This window comes from Protopterus annectens, chromosome 2.part1 (assembly GCF_019279795.1).
Source record: "Protopterus annectens isolate FY-2018-M chromosome 2.part1, PAN1.0, whole genome shotgun sequence".
NCBI classification, from domain to species: domain Eukaryota; kingdom Metazoa; phylum Chordata; order Ceratodontiformes; family Protopteridae; genus Protopterus; species Protopterus annectens.
Window position 1 is genome coordinate 1,792,117,703 of NC_056729.1, and position 25,908 is coordinate 1,792,143,610.

The following is a 25,908-nucleotide window of genomic DNA, read 5'->3' on the forward strand; positions in this document are numbered from 1 at the left end:
TCTCTCTGCCTTTATCTTTGTGTTTTTTCGGAATCCCGGTAGTCAGATGGTTAACCAACGACATTTCTGGATAATTAAACTGAGAACCGAAATATTTAGATGCAAAAATTTAACGACGACGGATAGTGCGCTGATTAAATAAAGCACAAAACCGACACCAAGGTACGTCGTGGTCAGGGCTAGGCAAGGAATGCAGTACGAATGAAAATCTTTATGAGGTATTTACTTTCCACAACTAATGCAATTATTAACTTTTTCTGACATCGGTAAGGAGCAAGAAAAAGTTTCCCCAACGGGGTACTTAGCTTTTAGTTGAAGACTTCGGATCTGAAACTCGAAAATGAAAATTTCAGGAGTCGGCCGACCGGCACTTGCGAACTGCTTCTGCTTCGGGCACTGCATGGCAAGAAAGGCTGATGTAATGGTGTCTGCTGCATGTTTTATACCCCTGTCGACCTGACATCATGGAAGAAGGGACAGCAACCGTCGCAGGACCCAAGACTTTGTTAATCAGGCCGACTGAGGGCAACCAGCAAGCAGATTACCCAGATGTAATGACTGCAACAGTGAAACACGAACAACATCCATAGCATCGACTGGAACTCTTTTACTCCAATATTCCTGACCTAATGGTGGAATGAGAATCCGGTCTGGTCTCTTGGAGACTGGCTCAATTGTATCAGGTTCCTTCCACTCCCACTTGGAGATCAAATCAATAAATTCATTGGCCAGAATAACACAGGAGGTAGACAAACCAGTACCAAATGCTTACAGAAATACTGATTCCTCAGGAGAAGGGTTTTGGGAAGCCCAGATACCCTTTTGCTTTAGGATTTCAAGAATGTCTCCAAATGAGACATCAAGTGGTGATTTTGGGGACCCCTCCCCTTCATCAAAATCAGCATCTTCAGTGACAGACTCCTAAGGAGAATACAAGTTCCTACTTTTTCACTTTCTCTTCCCAAGGGCTTCCTCAGTGGGGTGGCCCAGATAAGTATCAGAAGAGATCAAAATGCCTTGCTTGGTAGAATGGAAACTTTGGGTTGGCTGTCCCTGTGGGGTAGAATGTTGAGGATCACAGTGCAAAGTCATCTGAGAAGTAGAAGGTGGATCCGAGTGGGAAGGACCCTGCTGGAGCAGAGAATACTCTCTTCACTAGCTCAAAGGCAGACCACTCCAGACCGAGAGAAGCCAACGGAGCCAAGAAAGCAAGTTTCAGGATAGTCACCTCCTTCTGCCCCAAGAACAATCCACCCAAAGCAGAAATCGGAGCCGAGCTATCCAGTGCCAAAGCTCTGAGAGGACAAACGGCTCCAAAAACCTTGAAGCTGACCCCACCCTCTTGGATCTGACAGGGAAGCTTCAGCTCCAAGAGTCATCCAGCTCCGAGGATATTGAATCCTATTCACGCAGAGCAGTAATCAGATCCGAAGACAATGTTCTCTTCAGATACAAACCAGACAGATCCAGAAAGCTCGGATCAGAGGGCTCCAAAACTACAAATTGAATTAGAGAAAGTGTTATCCGTAAAATGGCAGATGGATGGACTTCCTGACCCAAAGGGATAGGAACCATGAGAACTCCCTTCTGAATTTGCTTAGTGAAAAAATTCCTCATCACTCTCTTCTCATCTGCTTCCGTGAGACTCCTGGAGGAGAGAGAGAATACCAGGGATGGTGACTGAGTGCTTCTCTAGAAAGAGAGACAGCACCCTGGAAGGAGCCAGATCCAGACTTTGTGAATACGTAATTCTTGATAAGGGCTTTGGATTTGAAGATGTAGGCTCCAAAATATGTTTGGTCAGATCCGAGGATGCAGGATCAGAAATATGTGTGGTCGGATCGGATGTTGCTTTGGATTCAGTTTTCTTTCTTTCTCTTTCTTTCTTCTTGGTTCAAAAGAGATAAAGTCTGGAAAATCAAAAGATCTACACCTTTCTCACGGGTCTTTAGACTTATGTTTAGGGGACAGAACCCCAGCAATGGTTTCAGAAAAGGAAGACGGCAGTAATCCCTTTAAAATCAGCTTATTTTTCCTGTCTGCTAAAGCTCGGGGGTTGAATTTACGACAAATACTGCAGTCTTGTTTTAAGTGTCCTGGTCCTAAACAATACGCACAAAGACTGTGGGCATAAGACAAAGGCAACATGTGCCCACCCTTGTTGCATCATTTAAAACCTGGTGGACCCTTCTCAAACATTTTCCTAGTTAAGAAAAAGAAAAGTTAAAGAAACTTTTTTTTTTTGAATAGACAAAGGAAAATATGAAAAGGAAAATTACCAGCAAGGGTATTTAAGAACTAGAAGAAAAAGACTTGAAAGGAGAGAATAGCAACAATAGCAATGACAGAAATTACACTACGTGTAAAGAAAGGTAAAAGGGAAGGAGGCAGGCCTACCACAATAGTAAAAAATATTTACACTCAAAATATACGATAACAGAAAAAACACTTTAAAATGAAGATTAAAGGAATAGTTATTTGTCTAGGCTTTTAGAGAAGAAAAATGGAAAATTAACTTATTTCTCACTGAAAACTTAAGAGCTGAAGGTGACATCTAAACACTAAATCAGCAAACGAGATCTGAGGGATGTTAGGTGTGGTGCAATATGGGTAGGGAAGGAGCTTGAGAGTTTGTTGGTGGCCACGAGCTAGTAAAACGGCAATGTCTGATCCAAGGATTGTATCCGATCCCATTAGTTGAGAGGAATTAATGAAAATTGACATCATCGGATGTTTTGAAGGGTACAGATATTTGAGGGGATCTTGACTGTTCCACACAGTTCCCAGTCATCTGCAAATGTTGTTAACCAAATGTCCTGGTTATTAGTTTTGAGATCAGAGAGGCCAGTGCCAAACAGTACAGGACCATGTACAGACCCCCCTGCTTACTTTGGCACTAGATGAGGAGACACCACAGGTTTAGCTGTACAAAAGGAGATTTTTGCCCCCAGTTTAGAAGCAATTTTCACTACACTGTATATAGTTCTCATTTTGCCAGTATTATGCCAATTTTTATAAGTTACAGTTTATACTATTTTTACTGTTGAACAAGAAGTCACTACAATTGTCTCAAACTGTTACTTCTTGTGCATTGTTCTTAACAGCCCTCAGTCAGCAATACAGTTATATACTTATATATTTTCTTTAACACTACTGGATTTGCCATTTCACTAAATGAGGAATCTGGAGTTGCGTGCTTTTAAACTTGCTGTTTGTCTGGAGACACTTATCCAGTGGATGGTGAGTACATACCTTTTCATAGGCTGCATTCTTTTCTACTTTTCAATGGGGTGTATCTAGTTTTGCACTAGTCATTAATTTTTCCTGTTATGACAGCATAACTATAATTACAAATGTTTTCTTGTAATGTTTGTGGTTTGTCAAATGCATTCAAGAGGGCTAAAGTTGTATACACAATTTAAGTAGTATGAACCTCATTTCCTATTACTTCAGGAGGCATAATTACAAAATATGGATATATGAGGGGTGGCACCTTTGCTTCTTACCCATCACGCAGAAGACAGAACTGCCCACTTTGATCAAGGGAGTCAGTTTACAAGCTTTCTTTCTCTACTATAAATCAGGCAAGTTGCAAGGCTCTTTGTTTACTTGCATAGAACTCTGCAATGCTTTTCTAGTGTTTTAAAACATATCCAGGGCCATCAAAGCAAAGTTAAGAATATTTTCTTGATTAGTTGCACTTGTACTTGCTTTATATAGTAATCACGACTGTTTTTGAGCATTTTAAAGCATTTAATTTTGTGAAAAAACGTAATTTATCTGTTAATTGGCTTTACTAGTCTGTGCGCATCCAAATCTCTTTGCAGAAGGGCAAATTAACCAGGGACTCGGTTGTTTGGTAGCTGTTTGTTGTTTAATCTGTACTCGAGAGCTGCTTTTGCTTTGCTTTTACATTAAGAAATTCTAGGATCAGACATCTTGTGGAAGATGGTGTTTAACTGGTGTCTTTTCGCTGGGAAGTACTGCAGGAATCTCAAAGTGTGGTTATTGGCTACAGGACAAAAGTCCATTTAGGCTTTTTTTCTTCTCTGTGCACCGTGGCTGTGGCAGTTTGCAGCACCCTGTACAGTAGCAAATGCCTAAACAGTAAAATTTACCTGTAAAGTTAGGATTAGACCAGAAACCTGTTAAACAGTGCTACATTGTGCAGAAATAAATTTAGAGCAGTTAGCTTGTGCATTGAATGCTATTACCATATCCTAGCATTATATATCATCATGTCCTTAACCCCAGAAACTACCCAAGGGGCCCCATTAAAAAGCAATCCTTAATCCTAAACAGCCAACTTATTACAGGGCCAGACAACATGGATATACAATTCCCAAATGTCTCTCTGGCCAGCTTGATGCATTTAGGCATCTTAAGGCAATGTAGCAACTGTCTCATGTTCTCAAAAAATAACACAGTATGCAAGAGATAGGTTCATAAGTAATTACTAGGTTAATAGCACAAGTGCCTTTACAAGCCTAGCCAATAATATTCCAGATATGACAGTCTTACATCTTAAGTCCTCAGATATGGGATGGAGTAGTAGCAGGGTTGTGGGTCTTTGGGTGTTGGAGCCCTGAGTGTAGGTTCACAGGTGATTACTAGCATAATGGCACAAGAGAAAGACTCAAACTCTGTATTTTGTGCCTTGACCATTATGTCAACCCCCATATCCCAATTAGATGTAAATACAAAACTTACGTGGAGGAAAAAATCTCACATACAAATGAGGTTATCAAGAATACCCATATACATCCCTTACACACACCATTCAACACACAGACTGTCTTATACTGAGGCACTTAGAAGAAACCTTCCCAAATTTCAAAGACCTCCAAAGCCGCCTAATGGCAGCACTGCTCCTCAGCAATCACTAAAGCATACACCAAAAATCTCACATAAGCCTACACCCAATGGTCCCCAAACAGCAAATCCCACAAGGAAAGCACACACTTTACGTAATATTCTTGTTATTGAGAGACTCCATTGTGTGACACAAAGATACCCCACTCACCAAGATGGACAAGGAGAAGATAACCGTTAGCTGTCTACCTACAGATAGGATCTGCGATATTACGCATCACCAAGATGGACAAGGAGAAGATAACTGTTAGCTGTCTATCTAGAGACAGGATCCGCGATATCAAACACGCACCACAGTTACTGCATCCCAAGTACTAATATGATATTATCATACTCCATGTGGGTGTAAATGACCCGAGACATACCTCACTGGACTGGAGACATACTGGATCTCTCAGAATATGTGTCACAGATAGGTATAAGCTTTGCACTGAGCAGCATTCTACCTACACCAACGATGATGCCACAGTATGAACATAAAATGACCGACTTTAATAACTGGCTTAGTTTCTGCTACCACTCCAGAAGGATCCAATATTTGTTAATATGGGAGAACATGGTCTAAAGACCGCGTTGTTTTCACAAGGATAGGTTGCACCTGTTCCCCTAGGCTTTCAGATATTGGCTAAAAATTTACCAACGCCTCAGAGCCTTTTTTAGCCAATGTCAAAAAGACAAATCAACTAACATAGTGAAAAGTCTACAAGCAACCTTAAGGTGTTACTGTTCAATGCTGAGAGCCTAAAAAAAAAAAAAAATCCACACCTTTCAAGCCCTCCTCACTCTGGAGGATGCAGACATCTGTGCCATGACTGAGACTTGGTTTAAACCCAAAGAAACTACTCTGAAGTGCAACGCTACAGTGCCCTTGACACATTTAGACTAACAGCAGCACAGATTGTGGCCAAAGGTGGAGGTGTTTCGATCTATGACAGCAATAAACATACCTCTAGATTGGTTAAACAGTATTACACCTTGGAACTCACCATCCAACCAAGCACCCTATTCATGGGTGACTGACTACCCCTCTGGGAAACATATGTTGCCTCAAACTCACAAGCACAACCCTTCCTGGACTTTATTAACACAAACACCTGGAAGAGATAGTGCACGGTCCAACAAGAGGATCCAACATTCTGGATCGGATAACTCATCAACATGGAAGAGCACTGCACCCTCTCACCTATCAAGTCCTTACTAGTGAGGCTGGATCACAAAGCTGCCGCATTCAATGTAAAAAATCAAGACAGAAAATGCAGCTAAACCAATAACAGCTAGAAACCATTCAAAGGCAAACTACATCCTATTAAGTGATAGTTTGTCAGAATTCAAGGCTCCCTCCAACCCTAAGACCACAGCTAGCAGTACAAAATTATTTAAAGTCACTATACAAACATGTAAATGGCTGCACAGAAGCTGCCATAACTACTAAAAATAAGCCCAAAACAAACCCCACTGATGGAATCCTCACCTAAACAAGATTTATAATAAAAGAAAACTCATGGCCAAAAATCAGGAAAAGCAATTCCCTTAAAGGTATTTGCTCTCTTATACAAGTAAACAAGAAACTAAGAGGTCTAATTAAGTCCATCAAGACCAGTTATGAGATCAGGTTTGATTCACAAGCTAAAGACAATCAGAACTCATTCTTCACCTATATCCAGAACCTTACAGGTAACATACAACATTGTGCTGAACTGGTGGTGAATGGTACCGCCTACACTAATAAGGGTGACATTGCAAATTTACTGACTGATAAATTCCAGCTCAAACTTCACCCCCCCACCAAACTTCACCAGGTGAAATCCCTTCCAGCATATTTTGCCCTCAGCTTATCAGCACGGACCATGTACTTAAAGTCAACACCACCACCACCAACTCCATGGGTCCTGACAGCATCCCTGGTTGCCTCATGATCAGTCTAAAACATGACCTATTAAAGTCCACTTGAGGCACTCTGACTACAACCTTGAAACAGGTTATGTTCCAAGTGAATGGAAGACTGCAACATTCATTCCTCTCCACAAGGGCAGGCCATCAACTGACCCAGGGAAATACAGACCCATCAGTCTGACAATTCTAATATGCAAAGCCATGGAATGAATTATCACAGAAATAGTAAACAAGAATGCTTGCAACCTACAGACACTGGACCTACCCCAGTTTGGCTTTGTTAAGAGGAGGTTATACCTATTTAACCTGGCAGAATTATTTGCGAAGGTCACCAACGCAATGGACAAGGTTAAAACAGTAACCATTTGAAATGTCAGGACCTGCTAGAGCAAGTCCAGAAACGCAGAGACTGAATGGCTGAAAGAACGGACTTACACATACCAAGATTGACATGCCATTTCTTGGAGTATTTCCTTGTTCCCTTTATCTCCCTGGTATGGCGACCTGAGAGTTGGTATACATAAGATGGAGGGGGGGGGGTGCAGGGAGGAATTGCCCCCCTCCCCCTTGCAAAAAGAAATTTTAAGGAGAAGAGTGATTTTTGAGATTCACTCTTCTCCAGGTTTTCTGTGGGGTTTTTTCTATTTGCTTTTTGGCATTTGACTTTTCGAGTGCTGATAATTCAATAGGGAGCTAGGTAAAACAGTGCATACTGCATATCTTGATCTGGCTGTGGAATTTAATACAATAACCTACTCAGACATTAATGACAAGCTCTGCGAGCTAGACGTAAACCCTTACATAACCCGCTGGACTGCCGGCTGTCTCATAGACAGGACCCAAGTCAAGATCATGAGACCACCTCAACCATGAGATAAGGTCACCAGTGGAGTACAACAGGGCTCCATGCTGGGCCTGCTCCTGTTTGGCATCTACTTTTTGGAAGTCCAGGTTAACATTAAAGACCTCTGGCTCACCAAGTTCACAGATGACTGTAAACTGGGATCAAGTACAGATTCCCTCCAAGACACAAACATTTTGCAAGTGAGTTTAACATAGACAAGTGACTGGTGCCACAGCCACAGCCTAAAACTCAATGCCAAAAACTGTATTATAATACCCTTTGGGAAACTGTCCATTGATAAAACATCCCTAAGAGTTGACTCAGTCGCAAGGGATCTGGGAACAAATGTAGACAGCAATCTGGCCTTTGACCAACATGCAGTTAAGATAATAAGAAAATCATTATATATCACCCAACTTATAGGTTATGGTACCACTCTACACAGTCCTTCTCATACCCATCATCGAATACAATGACCTCTTTGGCATGTATCTAACCAGATATTTCCAACACTTGGAATGCCCACAAAGGTTTCTCACCAGGAAAATTACGGGCATAAATACCGTGTCCTACAGTTATCTCCTATAAAGGCTCTGTCACTGTATTCAGTCTTCTACAGGCTGCTTAAAAGGGATCTTTGAAAGGCTTACAGGGCTTTCTCAGATTCAGTCCTGCTGGATCTGTTGCACATGCACAAAACAAACAGCACCACAAACACTAGATCCAGGGATCTGAACCTCTCTTGTGATATAAACAGAACATGTTGGAGAGAGAGATGTGCGTCCCAAAGGATCCCTGAACTATGGAATAGGCACCCCATCAATCTAAAACAGCATTTATCCCTGACCCTATTCAAACAAAACCTTCACAACTGGAGAGGAAATCATAAATTTACCCCAACTTGCACCCACGACCTTTATGGACAGAGACAGTCAATAAGAAAATTATTATCATTATTATCATAACTAACACCCCCCCAAACAAATCCTTAGCTACCTGCCTACTAACAAGCCACCCCATATTTTACTGGGACCCAAATGGTTTGGTGTGCATGGCTAGGATTGTAAGGGCCCTAGTGGTCATTAGCCTAGTAACCTATGAATGCATAAGAAAATATGCCACATTAACGGATCATGCATTACATGTATGGTTCTTTTTTTTTTAAACAATTCTTCACTACATTACACAAAATGCTCAATTTCTACTTTCTCTTAAACTTATTATTCTGCATGTACTGTCCCCACAAATTCCACTTATTTCATTGTAATTTACTTATTTCCTTTTTTAAAAGATGCCATCTCCCAGTTCTTTACCTCCTTTAAAATATTTAGTACTTCAATTACAATTGATTTAGCTTTTGATTGCCACTTTCCAGTAATTGCATTTTAGCAGCCAACAGCAAGCAATTAAACTTAAGAAGGTCTTACTGTTTGGCAATTTAGATCCTACAATCCATCTGAAAATAATAATGTCGTTAATTACAGCTACATGCTCCCCCAACATTTCTGAGAGAATACTCTGAAAGGAATTTTTAAAAATCTGCTAACTCACTGCCCTTCCCAAAACCATGTTCTCAGTTATTCCTCTCTTCTCCATCACACCTCCACATTTGCTATCTATCTGAGGAAAAATTCTCAGAAGTCTACTTGGGGTGTAAAATACTTATACAAACAACAATACTAAACCTTTTGGACATCATACCAGGGGCCATACAAATGTTCTCCCACTGTTCCTTTAGAAACTGCCTTTCAAAGTCTCTCTTCTCAATTTTTTCTAACCTTCTCTGACTGATTCTTATTCTTATCATGCAATACCATCAGCAAATGTTTAATAGGTTATTATGATGTTTACAAAAGACTAAATATGTTTGAAACAAAAAAGATAAGTCAATAGGTAAACCAGGTTTAAGAAAATGGATGGGTGGTTTACTCAAACATGATACAGTAAGCAACATCTACAAATGTTGCTCAATGGACAATGAAAACAAAACGTTGGGTTTTACAACAGAGAACTAGAGATTCCCTCCCATTTAGAAAGAAAGATTAGCTGAAATGCTACAAGCCCCAAGGTATGTTAAATGGTCCAGGAGGTACCTTTCTTTTGGCTTGATACTGAAATAAAAGGAGTCAACAAAAATAGTCACATTGGTCCACTTAAACCTCAATCTAAAATGGATATGGTAAAATAAACAGTGTTAAGCATTGATACTATTACATAACATGTGCATGCTTTGGCAACTGCACTAAGGAAAACTGTACAGCTAATTTTGCATGTTTTTTCCCTATATTACTGCTTTAATGGACAGTTACTATTTTAAAAACCAAACTGAAGTAAATGCAAATGTAAATCTACCAATAATGAAAGAAACGGTTAGGGCACACAAGTTCAGGCTGCACAAAATGATTTATTAAGTTGAACAAAATCAAACACAAGCGCTTTTGTCCCGCCAAATGCAGGACTTTTTTCAAAGTGAATAAAAATGCCCCCTCCCCAATATTAAAATATAATAATCACCTCAAAAGGCTCCAAACTTTCTTAAAAGCTATATCACTCAAATGTACTATTCCACTTAATGGAATAAAGTTCCCGCAAAACTCAATAACATCGTAGTTTTAAAAGCATCATATATACTGTACATATAAAATGTTCAATAGTGTAAAAAAGTGTACAAAAACAGGAAATGCAAGGAAATCAAAGAACCATACATATAAGCATACTGTCCAGTACTATTCTACAATTAAGAAGCTTTTTTCTTTAAATAGGGTTTGACTGAAATGTGGTTATTTAAGCCTGGAGGGGGGGTGGGGTGGTGGCATTCAATTTGAGCTGCCAATATGTTTCCCTGCAGCAAAGCCAGTTTTCCCAATCTCCCCCCTAAGGTCCACGACTACCTGTTCAAGGATCGCAAACAAAAACCCAGTATGTGATGGTTCTGCAAAGAAGTGCCTGTATAATGCATTATTTACATTTTTCCTCCTTATGTTGTATGTGTGCTCATAAATATGTTTCCCTGATGTTCTTTTTGATTTCCCCACATAAAAACTAGGACAGTCTTTACATGTGTAGCCAGATATACTATACCTTTTGTACTACAATTCCCTCTCTTGAAGTGCACCTTACTCTGGGCATAATTGTCCAGAGTGATGTTTCCTTTCTCACAAATGTATTTGCAGTATGTACATCTCTCACATTTCCTTGAGCCACTCTCCCTTGTACTGTTGACACCTTTTCCTATTCCTTTTAAACACTTGCTTTAAATTCATACCTGTCTTAAAGACAAATTTAGGACTCTGTCCTATTTTCTCCACTATGTCTGAATTAAATTTTAACATTTTCCAATTGTTCTTAACCAAGTCTTTAATTTCTCGAGAGGCGTAATTGTATTCCACCACCAAATCCTTAGTAAATCCCTGTCCATCATTTTACAGATAAAGGGCCTGCGCTCTGTCACCTAATAAGAGAATATATTTTGTTCCCCATCCTTTAATTATTTCCTGTGCTACATCCTCAATAAGGGTTGCTGGGTATCCTCTATCTTTAAATAAATCAGAAATAAATTCAATTTCTCTAAGTAAATCACTCTTTTCTGAGGTCATCCTAGCTGCCCTAACCATTTGACCTTTCACTATGCTTTGTCTGTTTAAAAGGGTGCGCACTAGAGAAAGGCAAGTAGGAGTTACTAAAAGTAGGTTTTCAATGGATCCTAAATTTTAATTGTCCTCTTATTAGGTCCACTCTTACATCTAAATAATCAATCTCATTTTTATCAGCAGTATGGGTGAATTTTAGGAAACTAGTAGTGTTGTTCAAATATTCCATAAAGGTACCAACTACATGTACTGGGCCATCCCACACCACAAAAATGTCATCTAGGATTCTCCTGTAAAGTTTAATGTACTTTGAAAAATCTGATTTAAATATGTGTGTAATTTCCCACTGTAGGAGTACTAAATTGGCGTACGTGGGGGCACACACTGCCCCCACAGGTACACCCTTAACCTGTTTGAAAATGTCTCCTTCAAAGTACACATAATTATTTTCTAATATCATCCTCATGAGCTCAACATACAAAATCAAGCTCCTTTTCTAACATATTTTTTGTACTAGAAAGGATCTCACTGAAAAGTTCCAAACCTTCCTCAGTATGGATGCATGAAAAAAAGTCAACTAAATCTATTGTTAAAAAAATTATTTCTTCTACACAGACTTCAGGGGTAATGCTTCTTAGAAAGTCCCATGAATCCTTTACTAAGTGTAAATAACTACACATAGTATGTTTAAGGGAACAATCCAAAAAATAGCTCTAAGGTAGGTCTTAGATCCTTCTCCCGACACAGTTGGCCTATAGGGTGGGTTTGTGGTGGACTTGTGAATTTTTGGGATGCCAACAAAAGAATACCTAGACTTCTCAATTCTTAACATCTCCCCTAACATTGAACTTAACCGGTTTTCTAAAACAAGTTCTTCTATAAAAAATTATTTTCCTATATAAGATATTTACCTCATTAATAGATGCTTGAATGTACACACTACTATTGTTCAATATCTCCAAAATGTTATATGCATAATCAATACAGTCCACCAAAGCCATTCCCCCTCCCTTATCTGGTTTCATAATGCATATCTCCTTGTTACATACCAACTCCTGTAACATCTCTTTTTCCTTTTTAGTTAAATTTTATTTTCCCCCCACTCCTTTTTATATTTTTTATCTATACTTAAGGAATATATGTTCGACACACGCACTACTTTAAAAACTTGTAAGGCTGGATTCAAGGGTGGGTTATACGTACTTAATTGTTTGAAAGGAGTATCTATCTTCAGTGTCTGTTGGTTGAATAATAGGGCGAAATTCAATTTCCTAATGAACATTTTAAGTTCAACAAGGGTATCGTAGATATCAAAACCACCAGAAGGCACAAACTGAAAGCCTTTTTCAAACTGCTGGAAATGTTCTACTTTTATCTCTCTCTGAGTAGACCTTAAAAGAGGAAAATTAAAATCTAGGATCCATCGAAAACCTACTTTTAGTAACTCAGTAGGTTTTCGATGGATCTTAGATTTTAATTTTCCCTATACAAGGCCTGCTCTCTTTCACCTAATAAGGGAATATATTTTGTCCCCCCATCCTTTATTTCCTGTGCTACATCCTCAATAATGGTTGCTGGGTATCCTCTGTCTTTAAATAAATCAGAAATAAATTCAATTTCTGTAAGTAAATCACTCTTTCCTGAGGTCATCCTCACTGGTCTAACCATTTGACCTTTCACTATGCTTTTCCTCAGTTTAAAAGGGTGTGCACCTGTTCAAAACCTGACTAGTCTATACGTCTCTAAATACTTTGCTCTTCCTACCCCATCTACTCATTAACAGCAACTCTGTCCTATTTAATCTATTATACTATCTATCTATAGAATACCTTGATTGTATTAGCATCCTATGTTATGCCTGTATTCTGCACTGGAAATTTTACTGTAATAACCTCTAATAGCTACTGTTAATAGGATTTATTTGTCTCATGTTTCCTAGTTGTTACTGTGTTAATTCCACTGTCCTAGCTTGGAGCTTATCTCCCCGGGCCTCTACTGAAAATGGACATGTATCCAGTTAGACTAGCCCGGTCAACAAATGTAAAATAAAATAATAAAAAATAAAATTAAGACAAGTAAGAATTTAAAGCAAGTGTTTAAAATGAATAGGAAAGGTATCAACAGTACAAGGGAGTGTGGGACAAAGAAATGTGAGAGATGTACATACTGTAAATACATTTGTGAGAAAGGAAACATCACTCTGGACAATTATGCCCACAGTAAGATATATTTCAAGAGAGGGAATTGTAGTACAAAAGGTATAGTATATCTGGCTATATGTAAAGACTGTCCTAGTTTTTACGTGGGGAAATCAGAAAGAAAATTAGGAAAACGTACTTATTAGCGTGCACACAACATAAGGAGGAAAAATGTAAATAACGCATTATACAGGCACCTCTATGCACAACCATCACATACTGGGTTTTTATTTGGGATCCTTGAACAGGTAGTAGTAGACCCTAAAGGGGGAGATTGGGAAAACTGGCTTTGCTGCAGGGAAACATACTGGCAGCTCAAACTGATTCCCACTACCCCCCAGGCTTGAATGACCACATTTCAAACCCTATTTAAAGGAAAAAGCTTCTAAATTGTAGAATAGTACTGGACAGTATGCTTATATGTATGCCTCTTTGATTGCCTTGCATTTCCTGTTTTTGTACACTTTAGTACACTGTTGAACATTTTATATGTATATATGATGGTTTTAAAACTACGATTTTATTGAGTTTTGAGGGAACTTTTTTCCATTAAGTTTAATAGTACATTTGAGTGATATAGCTTCAAGACTCATTAGACCCATTATAGAGTACAATGCCCCTTTTGGAATGTACCTCACAAGACATCTGCAGCAGTTGGAAAGGCCACAGAAGTACCTCACAAAGAAGATTACTGGCCTCAAACAGATCCCCTACACGGACCGTCTCAAAAAACTCCAGCTTTACTCTGTAGCATATCGCCTACACAGAGGAGAGCTCTGCCTAACATATAAAGCTATGTTAAACCCAGAGCTGTTGGACATGCTACACCTAAAGAAATCTGAGTCCCTCAGAGCTACAAACCCTAGGGACCTAAACCTTGTCACCACAATAAACAGGACATGCTGGAGGGATAGATTCCTGTTCCAGAGATTTCCTATACTCTGGAACAAGCTACCCATCTATGTCAAGCAAAGTTCTTCATTAGCACTCTTCAAGAAAAATCTTGACGAGTGGATGGGAAATAGGAAATACACCCCGGGGATCACTTCTGTGGCTCTGCTCAACAGGGGCACAGGAAATTAACTTTCTTGGGTGGCGTAAACCAGGGAACCTTGTTGGCTAGGCTTACTTAGGCCCTTGGGCCTATAGCCTAGTACCTACTTATGAACCTATAAGAAAGTTTGGTGCCTTTTGAGGTGATTATTATATTTAAAAATTAGGGAAGGGGTTTTGAAAAAGTCCTGCATTTGGCAGGACGAAAGCGCTTATGCTTCATTTTGTTCAACTGAATAAATAATTTTGTGCAGCCCAAACTTGTGTGCCTTAACAGTTTCTTTCATTATTGACAATTACTATTTTGCTTGATCTTTGGGCATATTCACAAGTTTGTACTGTGTTAATTTTCTTTTTCAAGAAAGTTAATACAGTTTAAAAAAATCTCACACAGTAGCCCATCCCATGGCATACAGGGATAAAGTCCTGACAACAATCCAGATGATACAAGTTTGAGTAGCAGCTCAGACATCTATTGCAGCTGGACACAGTGGATGTGAAAGGAGAGGCTCACTGCTTTCCAATCCCTGGGGAAAGGGAGAGGTGGCTTCTTAATGGTCATCTGCTTCATGTTATCACAGGCAAGTGACAGGGTACCCCAGAAGGACTCCTGTGTGGCATGCATGCATCCAAGGGGAGTGTTGGAGGTCCTCACAGGGCTAGACCACAATAAAAATACTTCAGTTGCAGCCATTCAATATGAAGTAATATGCTGACTGGGGGTGGGGGGGTGGGAAGGAAGGAATGTAAAGTTCTCTCCAGGGACAATGACTGGTCACCACAGAGCCCTAGTCTGGGGTGGGGGTCAAATCAGCCTAGATGAGATGTCACTCCCCCTTCCCCACACTACTCGTATGCAGGATGGAATGGAGGTGGAGACACAACCAACCATCATGACTGCTTGATGTCACCTCCAGGCAGCTCTAGGTGACTGGATATGGGAAACTATCATCAAGAAGGATCAAGTGGGTCTGAGTCCCAATGGAGGCGGCTAGATGGTCAGCAGGTACAGGGGCATAAAAATACTGTAAAAAAATTCTCACACAACACCATAAAGGATAAACATTTCTTTAATTACTGCAGATATTTATCTAAGGAGTCGCTACTCTGTCACTGGACATGCAGGATGGACAAACTATAACGGATAAAAATTATGACAGGTGTGTGTAGATTTTGAATACTATCTTTCAACTTCATTAGATCCTGCATATACGGTATTTATAGTATTTACTACCCAAAACCAGAATGAGGCACACATACTCTGCCCAGATGATTGCAAATATACTTTTAATCAACTGTATGTATATATACAGACACACACACACACACACTCATACATATTCTAGCACAGAAAAAGGGCATACCATTGTTATTAAAGAACAGAGAGTTTGCATAATTTTTTTAAGCATGGAGACAGAGTTAAATTTTACATGAGTTTGTAACATAGTAGTATACATTTGTTTTACCTGTGCCAGCTCTCCAATAGTAGCCAAGACACTGATGACAACTCCAGGATTAGGGTCAGGGTCCTTCAGTTTCAAAATAAGAGCCTGCATAGACAGAAGAAATTAAGCAAAAATAAAACAATGTACGACCAGCTCACATTAAACTTAACCCTGAAAAATGCTACAAAATCAGTGCTACAAAAATGTAATATATAAATGATTAAAAGATAAAAGCTCTTAAACATTTACACAAATGTATGGACAGTGCAAATACAAAGGAGGAAAAGCAATGGATTTTGCTAAAGGTGCACACTTTTGGATTGGGTAATACAGAAGGATTTGCACCTTCAACTATGTCAAGCTAACAGCAACAGTAACTCGGAAATGTGAACTTGCATTACTGCAGCTGTACACAGAAAAGTACCCCATGAACAGACATGTTACTCTGTACACGAGTTAATACCAAAAAAGACAATAGGAAAACTCCTAATGGAGCATGCATTGTGTTTACAGCTTCAGTATTCAGTGGACAAACAGCTAATAAGCAAAAAAAAAAAAATACTGTGATCATGTAATTTACTGCTACTTAATATTACAAAAGCACTGGTACTTCTGCTAAACACCTGCTGAAAGCCATTGGCAGTATCCTTTCAGTAACCTGGAAACTCCAGCATTTCATCTGCTCCTGTAGAGACATGAGACCAATCACTATGACTGACAGATCTTATAGGTTACTCAAACTTTGCTCAGTCACACCAGCTAAATCTTTTGACCAGAGATACCAGAAAGCACACTTTTCTTACACTGCAACTTACAAAATACTAGTAAGCAAAAAATGATGAAACAAACCAAGAAAGTCACAAAACAGACTGTTCCTCTGTCCCACAAAGCAACCACGAGACGAAACGGCCAAGAATGCAATGAGATAAAATCTTGTTTATTAAAACGATAAAAGAAAGACTGAACAAAAATCAGGTTACCGGTTTCGTTCACTATGTGTAAACTTCATCAGACAATTACATAAAACTCAATGCTCACTTTTTGTACTTCTCCTGGGAGGTGAATATTAACTACATGGATTATCTGGGTGTTCATCTTTTTAAAGATGAGATTCAGGAAACATATGCAACGAAAACTTACTCCAGTTCGTTCTTGCACTATAGCAGCTCACATCCTGAACATCAGAAAAGGGCAGTTGTCAAAGGACAGCTGGTGAGAGCTGCACGGGTGGTGTCCAGGAGGGAAGATCTCTTAGTCGAGTGTTTCAGTTTGAGATCCATGTTTATTAAAAGGGCATATCCAGTAGATTTAGTTAATGAACTAATAGGGGAAGTTGTGAGGAAAAAGGGAAAATGGTCATTTCAATCCTATCACTACTAATGAGACCAAAGGACATAAGACACCCCCCCCCTTGTGATAGGTCCACAAACTGGCAAAGTAACAAAGCCAGTGTCCAATCAGATCACAATACCCAGGAGAAAGCAAGTACTGTATTCAAAAGTTCATTGACAATTACATTTAGTCATGATTTTCATAAACTGAGGTGGATTTTTAATAAAAATTGGGATATTTTAGCCAAGGACCCTAGTTTCAGGATTCATTTTGGTGACATACACATTATCACATATAGGAAAGGGAAGACTTTAAAAGACTTACTAAGGAGTATACAGGTTCCTCATACTTGACACACCTGGAATATGTTTAAATGTGGAGTATGCCATTGGTGCTATACGATCAAGACAGGAAATAAATCCATGGTGAAGAACATTACATTTCATATTAAAGCTAAATACAACTGTAATTCAAAAGCAATTGTATATCTGGCCACCTGTGATTCATGTCCAGCGTTCTATATAGGAAAAAACAAAAGGAAATTTAGATCTAGAATTTATGAACACGAATACGCTATTAAAAAGGGCAATTTCAACAATGCCTTAGACCATGTAGAGATATATGAGAAGACACCATGGAGGCCCTGGTTAGAATGTAAGGAATTAAAATGGCAAAGATACCTACAAGCAGACAGGTGGCTGGGTATCAATGATAGGTTATCCATCATTCCTGTATTAAAATTAAAGGCCCTAGATAGGAAGAAAATAATGGGAGAGAATTGATTCTCCCTATTCTGCACTTATGGTCTTTTATTCAGCTTTAGTATAGTTTATGAATAGGTTGGAATAGAGAATAAATAGTATTAGATGTTTTCTGTATTAATATATGTTGATTCTATTTTAAAGTTTTTTACACGTGTTCAATTATTTTATGTAAGAAGTATTTATTTTATACAACATAATAACATTGCTTTTTTATTATTCGTATATATATATATATATATATATATATATATATATATATATACACACACACACACACACACACACATATATATATGTATATACACACACACACACACACACTAGTTGATTTTGTAGTTTATATGTGGAGAGAATCATTTATGGCACTTAAGGGGTGTTTTTCTGTTTAAATAATGTGTCCATTTACAAGTAGTTAGTTATTATTTAAGTAAGCAGTGGGTTTTACGTAGTTGTCTGATGAAGTTTACACACAGTGAACGAAACCGGTAACCTGCTTTTTGTTCAGAGTCTTTTGTTTGTCGTTTTAATAAACAAGATTTTATTTCATTGCATTCTTTGCCATTTCGTCTCGTGGTGGCTTTGTGGGACAGAGGAACAGCCTGTTTTGTGATTTTCTTAATTTACAAAATACGCAAGACCTAGGAGTCTGCCCACTGAGGCAACATGGTATCATCTACACTGATGTTAGTCTAAATTTGACTAGTAGCCTAGACAAGAAATTATCCACTGGGAGAAAAGTAACACTGTGGACAAGGTCCTGGTCACTTTTGTGGAAGGAGTGCTTCTACAACCACAGTAATTCCTTAAAGAAATTAAAAGCTATAAGCATGAATAGCTTAGATATCTACAGACAGAACATGAGAACGGTACAGTTAAGTTGTAAAAACTATGTAACGTAGCAGCAGATCTTCAAAAAGAAGTCACTCGGAGTAATTTGCAACATCTGGGGTTGACCTATCTACTGTCTTCCTGAAGTGTGGATGGACTTAACATGCCACTCATATCCCCCTGCAAGTACCAAAGTGATTTTTGTACCTGGGAACGTATTCACACAGCATCACATTCCCACTCAAGTCCAAAGCTGTCATGTGCTTTGCTCATTTACTTGAGCTTAGATGCCTTGCATGGAAACTGTGCTTGTGTTAGAAAAAGACCCAGTACTGAGTGAAACTATCAGCACACAGAATAAGCATCCAAAAAAAACAAAAAACGTTTGCAGAGAGCTGCTACTTACAAGGAGGAGAAAGGGAAGCTTTACTGTTATACTGGCCTTTCCTTGAAGACAATTCAACTTTTTCAGCATACTCACCACAAAAGCAGATTATGTAAATATGAACATCAATGCTACTGTACAACTTCATATACAAGGGAAATGGAAACAAGAAAGTGTCCATCCTTCTTGTCTGACATCCTCAGTGCCAAACATCTCAGAAGTGGTAAAGTTTGAAATATTTTCTGCTTAAAAACCTCAGCTTTGGCCGGCTAAGATCTAGCTGTATTCAACTGGACGTATAAGAGAATTTAAGTACCTTTTTATCTGCGCTTTTTTCAAATAATACAGTATTTAAATTGATTCAATTGTGTTGCATGAATATTAACTGAATTGGACGTTTTGACTCTGTTCTTCAGTTAGTGCTTGCTTGAATTTTATTGTCTGTTAGTAATTGCAGGTGTGGGGTAGCCACATTCTTTGATTTCCTGTCAATGCCTATTTAAGTGGTACAGTTTGAAATATTTTCTGCTTAAAAACCTCAGCTTTGGCCGCCTAAGATCTACCTGTATTCAACTGGACATATAAGAGAATTTAAGTACCTTTTTATCTGCACCTTTTTTCAAATAATACAGTATTTAAATTGATTTAATTGTGTTGCATGAATATTAACTGAATTGGAAGTTTTGACTCTGTTCTTCAGTTAGTGCTTGCTTGAATTTTATTGTCTGTTAGTAATTGCAGGTGTGGGGGTAGCCACATTCTTTGATTTCCTGTCAATGCCTATTTAAGTGGTACAGTTTGAAATATTTTCTGGTTAAAAACCACAGCTTTGGCCAGCTAAGATCTAGCTGTATTCAACTGGACGTATAAGAGAATTTAAGTACCTTTTTATCTGCACTTTTTTCATATAATACAGTATTTAAATTGATTTAATTGTGTTGCATGAATATTAACTGAAAGTTTTGACTCTGTTCTTCAGTTAGTGCTTGCTTGAATTTTGTCAGTTAGTAATTGCAGGTGTGGGGGTAGCCACATTCTTTGATTTCCTGTCAATGCCTATTTAAGTGGTACAGTTTGAAATATTTTCTGCTTAAAAACCTCAGCTTTGGCCGGCTAAGATCTAGCTGTATTCAACTGGACGTATAAGAGAATTTAAGTACCTTTTTATCTGCACTTTTTTCAAATAATGCAGTATTTAAATTGATTTAATTGTGTTGCATGAATATTAACTGAATTGGAAGTTTTGACTCTGTTCTTCAGTTAGTTTTCCCACCCACCTCCCTGTTTCTGCTTTGGTGTTAATCTTAGTGGCTTTGAAACTGCCCGCCCCTCTTGTAAATTTGTGTTTGGATACTCCTTCTGGGCCCATCTCATTTGCTCATTCAACTGAGTGCAGTGAGATCACATTCTGATTTCAGGCACTCCTACTGTGTACAAAGAGAGCATTTGGGAAAGAGAAGAAAAAAAATTTAAGCTTGTTTCCTGCCTTTCCTGTTAAGTGGTCTAGACTGTTTGTAGGCTTCTGAGCCCCCAAGACCTTTTGTGTTGGAGGGAAGCCTTCCAGCTTAGTTTTGTTTCTTATAACTAGCCAATTTTCTAGTTTCAGCACTCAAATCTGTTTCTTTGAACTCAGCACTTCTCCAGAACTCACTGTAAGCACTACATAAAATGCAAATTACTACAGCACTCAACTTTCCTCACTTGTCTAGAGGAAAGCAGTTTTTAGTACTTAATAAATAAGCACCTATCCATGCATGTCTAAGGGTCAGCTCCCAGTGATTTCTCCTGTCTACCTGATGAATCTGGGCATCTTGGGGCAATGCAGCAATTGCCTCATGTACACAGACAACCCTCTCCTCCTACCACCCAACACTACAACCTGTGAGAGATGCACTTATATAGCCAAACTGGAAGCAAAGCTCTCTTCACCCAAGACTGGACTAGACAGTCAAGAGGAGAAGGTAAACACTTGCAACCCACCATACTCATCACATAGTCCCTCAAAACCTACACCACCAAAACACATACATAGAAACACAAAACACACATCTACATTCGCGGAGGCTCTCAAAAACTGCCCAAGCATCAGGGACATCCAAAACATAAATGCAAGCAAACTCCTCCCCCAACACAACCCAAATGACACATAGCCCAAACTCAGAGTGCCACTTAACCACAGCCCATAAGGCATAACAACGTACCCAACACTCTGGTCATAGGTGACTCTATAGTCAGGCACACTGATGTTCCACTCACTAGACTAAACAAGGAGAAAGTTACTGTCAGCTGCCAGTCAGGTGCCAGGATCCGCCACAAAATGCATGCACTCAGGTCACTCCACAATAAGTACAAATATGACGCTGTCATTGTCCATGTTGGTGTGAATGACCTGAGACGTACCTCCCTGGACTACATGAAAAGAGACATGGAGGAGCTCTCCGATCTTGTACCCCAGGCAGGTATGACCCTAACCCTGAGTAGCATCCTGCCATCACCCAGAATGATACCACAATACAAGGACAAAATGATTGACTTCAACAATTGGCTAAGCTTCTGGTGTCATTCTAAGGGGATCCATTGGCTAAGCTTCTGGTGTCATTCTAAGGGGATCCAGTATTTGTCTGTCGGGGACGACATGATCGACAGACCACGATGCTTTGCCAGAGATGGCCTGCACTTGTCACCCTTAGGATTCCGGAAACTGGCTAAGGCTCTTGCCACCCCTATAGTGCCTTTTTTAGGCAAAGTTCAAAGGACAAAGTCACCACCGTAACAGGTACAAGCAAGCAAAATCAGAGGGTAATGCTACTCAATGCTAGAAGTCTAAACCTCAAAATGAACTCACTCGAGGCACTCCTTAAAACGGAGAACATTGACATCTGTGCAGTGACAGAGACCTGGTTCAAGGCTCCAGAGAGCACCCCTGCATTACCAGGCTACATATTCATACCACACCTTTCGGCCACCTAACTCAGAACGAAGCACTAAAGGCAGAGGCGTGTCCATATTCATTAAGGATATCCACACCTCCAGGCTAGTTGCACAGCATGATGCATCATCCGAGATTATCCACGTACAACTAACTCTGGGCAAGACCGCAATCCAAATTGTAGCTTGCTACAGACACCCCACCATGCCCCAGGATTCCAACTCCTCATTTCTTGATGCACTGGAAAGTATTAGGGTACAACCCAACACCCTAATAATGGGTGATTTCAACTACCCCACCATTAACTGGGAAACTACTCATGTACCAACTCTTTTGCTCAACGTTTTCTAGAATTCATAAATTCCAATGCCTTGGATCAACTTATTCACACCCCCACCAGGGGCAGCAATATCATAGACCTGGTCATTACCAACATGGGAAACCAGTGTTCCACACCAGAGGTCAATTCCTAAATGGTCAGATCCGACCACAAGCTAATCAGCCTAGACATCCACATCCCACCCCCACCCCCAATTAGGGAAACCATCGTAAAAAACTTCTCCAAAGCCAACTTCACACTTCTTAAGACAGAAGTGGCAAACTTCACAACACCCATGCAGATGGACAATAGAAGTATGACTGCTGAATCCTACACAAATGCACTTTATAAGCACTTACACGAGTGCATGGACCATGCTATCCCTAATAGAACCAAGATGTTATCCTCCAAAAAAAGGAAGCCAATCTAGTAGTCCTCTGCCATAAATTAACTCTACAACAGAAGAAAGAAACTGTTGCAAAAAAAGAGTAAAATCCCATGACTGGAGGAACTCCCTGGTCATCCTCAGTAAGAAGCTGAGATCCCTCATCAAATCCTCCAAAGCTAGTTACGAAAACAAAATTGCCACCCACTGACTCTAAAGACAACCACAAAGCATTCTACAGCTATGTCAAGAATCTCAATGGGAACACTCAGATGTGCTCTGAGTTACAGCACAATGGCGCTAAATATACAGAACCAACTGATATTGCCAACATCCTAGCAGATAGGTTCAGTGCTAACTTTACCCCCCTCTCACCCTATAGCGGGCCCATCTCTACACCGGAAGAATGCAAAGTTCCTATAATCATGGATGCACAGGTAAAAAAATACACTCGCCAAAGCCAAGAACACAGCATCCATGGGACCTGACAATATCCCAGGCTGCGTTCTACACGAACTACAGAATGAACTGGCACCCTACCTAAGTACCATGTTCAATCATAGCCTCACCTCAGGCTTTGTACCCACTGAATGGCGCACCGCGACGGTTATCCCACTCCACAAAGGTGGAGCCATGAAGGGCCCTGGGAACTACCGCCCCATTAGCCGGACGAGTCTGGTCTGCAAGGCCATGGAACGTATCATCATGGAACTCATAAACAAAGATATTAGTAATCTCCAAACTCTGGACCCTACCCAGTTTGGATTTGTAAAAGGCAGATCATGTCTCCTAAACCTGATTGACTTCTTTGAAGCAGTCACCAAAGCCATAGATGAGGGTAAAATGGTTCACACAGCTTATCTAGATCTTGCCAAGGCTTTCGACACCATCCCCCACTCTGGAATTATAGATAAGCTCACTAAACTAGGTATAAATCCCTATGTCACAAGATGGGTTGTCAACTGGCTCATGGACAGAACCCACACTGTGAAAGTAGTGGATTCCAAATCTGACTTCAGAACAGTGACAAGTGGAGTACCACAGGGTTCAGTCCTGGGTCCTCTCCTGTTAGGTATCTACTTCTCTGAAGTGCAGGCTAACACAGAAGGTCTTTGGCTAACAAAGTTTGCAGATGACTGCAAACTAGGAGCCATAATTGAAACTCCTAATGATGTGGACAAACTACAAAAGGGCCTCACTGAGACAGATACCTGGTGTCAAAGCCATGGCCTAAAGCTCAATGCCAAAAAGTGTATTGTCATCCCCTTTGGTAAAAACTCTGTACCCATGAGCTACCACATAGCTGGTAGTCTTCTTAATGCCAAAAATGTGATGAGACCTTGGGACACAGGTGGACAGTAGTCTCTACTTTGATAATCACATCGCCACAGTGGTCAGGAAATCCTTCTACGTGGCTCATCTCATCACAAAAGGATTCTCATCCAGAAAAAAAGAGGTCATTGTTCCCCTCTACTCATCATTCATTAGACCCATTATATAGAGTACAATGCCCCTTTTGGTATGTACCTCACAAGACATCTACAACAACTGGAAAGAACACAGAAATACCTCACAAAGAGGATTACTGGCCTCAAACAGATGCCCTACGCAGACCGTCTCAAAACTACAGCTTTACTCCATCGCATATCGCCTACTCAGGGGCGATCTCTGCCTAACATACAAAGCTATGTCAAACCCAGTACTGTTGGACATGCTCCACTTAAAGAAATCCCAATCCCTCCGAGCTACACTCTCTAGGGACCTAAACCTTGTCACCACAATAAACAGAACATGCTGGAGGGATAGATTCCTGTCCCAGAGACTTCCCATACTCTGGAACAGACTACCTATCTATGTCAAACAGAGCTCCTCATTAGCACTCTTCAAGAAAAATCTTGATGACTGGATGGGAAATGGGAAATTCACCCCAGGGATCACTTCTGTGGCTCTGCTCGACAGGGGCACAGGAAAATAAATTTCTTGGGTGGAGAAAGCCAGGGTACATTTTTTGGCTAGGCTTATATAGGCCCTAGGGCCAATAGCCTAGTACCTACCTATGAAGCATGGCTGGTCATCTCCTCATGTCAAGGATATCAACATGATGCTTAGAAAAAAAATGAAGAGAAGTCCATGACATTTTCTTTGTATTCCATAAAAAAAAAAGTCACAGATAAGCAAGCGCAAATACTCCTGTGTTTACAGACAGGGCTTAGCTATACTAGGCCTTCTCCCCCCCTCTCTGAAGGGGCCTACTGAACCACCTCAGATGCTCTACAAAGATGGCCCTAAGATGTGAATAAGAGTCCTCCCATCCACTCTTCCTGGATACTGGGGAGGTATAGAAATTAACCCCCAAACAAATCCACACAGCAGGGTGAAGGTGGGTGACAGCTTATTACTCTTACCTTACTCTTATTGCTCTTACCTTACTCTTACTCTTATTGTTCTTACCTTACTCTTACTGCTCTTACCTGTTATTTGAGCAACATGTACTGTTATAGTGAGGCTACTCAAACTCTGCTATGGGGAAGGCTGGAAGCATTTTTACAAGATACTATTCTCCAGAACAGCATCCAACAGTGGTTTACAGTCCCAAGAAGTGATCAGTAACAATGGATCCAGTTTTAAATCTTGTTACATATAAAGTACACAGGGGAGAACTAACAGGCGAAGTCTATCTGGACTTCAGCAAGGCCACTTGATTTTGTTCCACATAGGAAGTTGATAGGAAAACTGGAGGGGCTGGGTGTAGCACCAACACTAAGGACTGGGGTAACTATATGACTAAATGGTAGGACACAGGGGATTACGGGAAGAGTACTATGTCAGGAATTAGGGAAGTGATTTGTGGAGTACTACAGGGCATCTGTCCCAGGTCTACTACTAATCAGTGTGCATCTTGGGCATATCTAAAAGAATAGAAAACAGGGTTACTTTGCCAATGACAAAGTTAAGTGCAGTACGGAAGTATGTGAGGAAGAGTTTAGCAAAGTTTCTGGAAAGGCTGAAAAAGTGGCCAAAAAGCTGGTAAAACATTGAATTTGGGATAAAATAATCCCTGTGTGAAATAT

General features: G+C 39.9%; 1 protein-coding gene across 2 annotated transcripts in view; it reads right to left on the reverse strand.

The window, feature by feature from the left end:
- Nucleotides 1-25,908, reverse strand: part of MTOR (mechanistic target of rapamycin kinase) — a 4,577,509-nt gene that overhangs the window by 3,942,274 nt on the left and 609,327 nt on the right. For both annotated transcript variants that reach the window (XM_044063218.1, XM_044063219.1), the window contains exon 15: nt 15,917-16,000. In XM_044063218.1, coding sequence (XP_043919153.1) covers nt 15,917-16,000 — 84 coding nt within the window. The remainder of the gene's footprint in view (nt 1-15,916; nt 16,001-25,908) is intronic.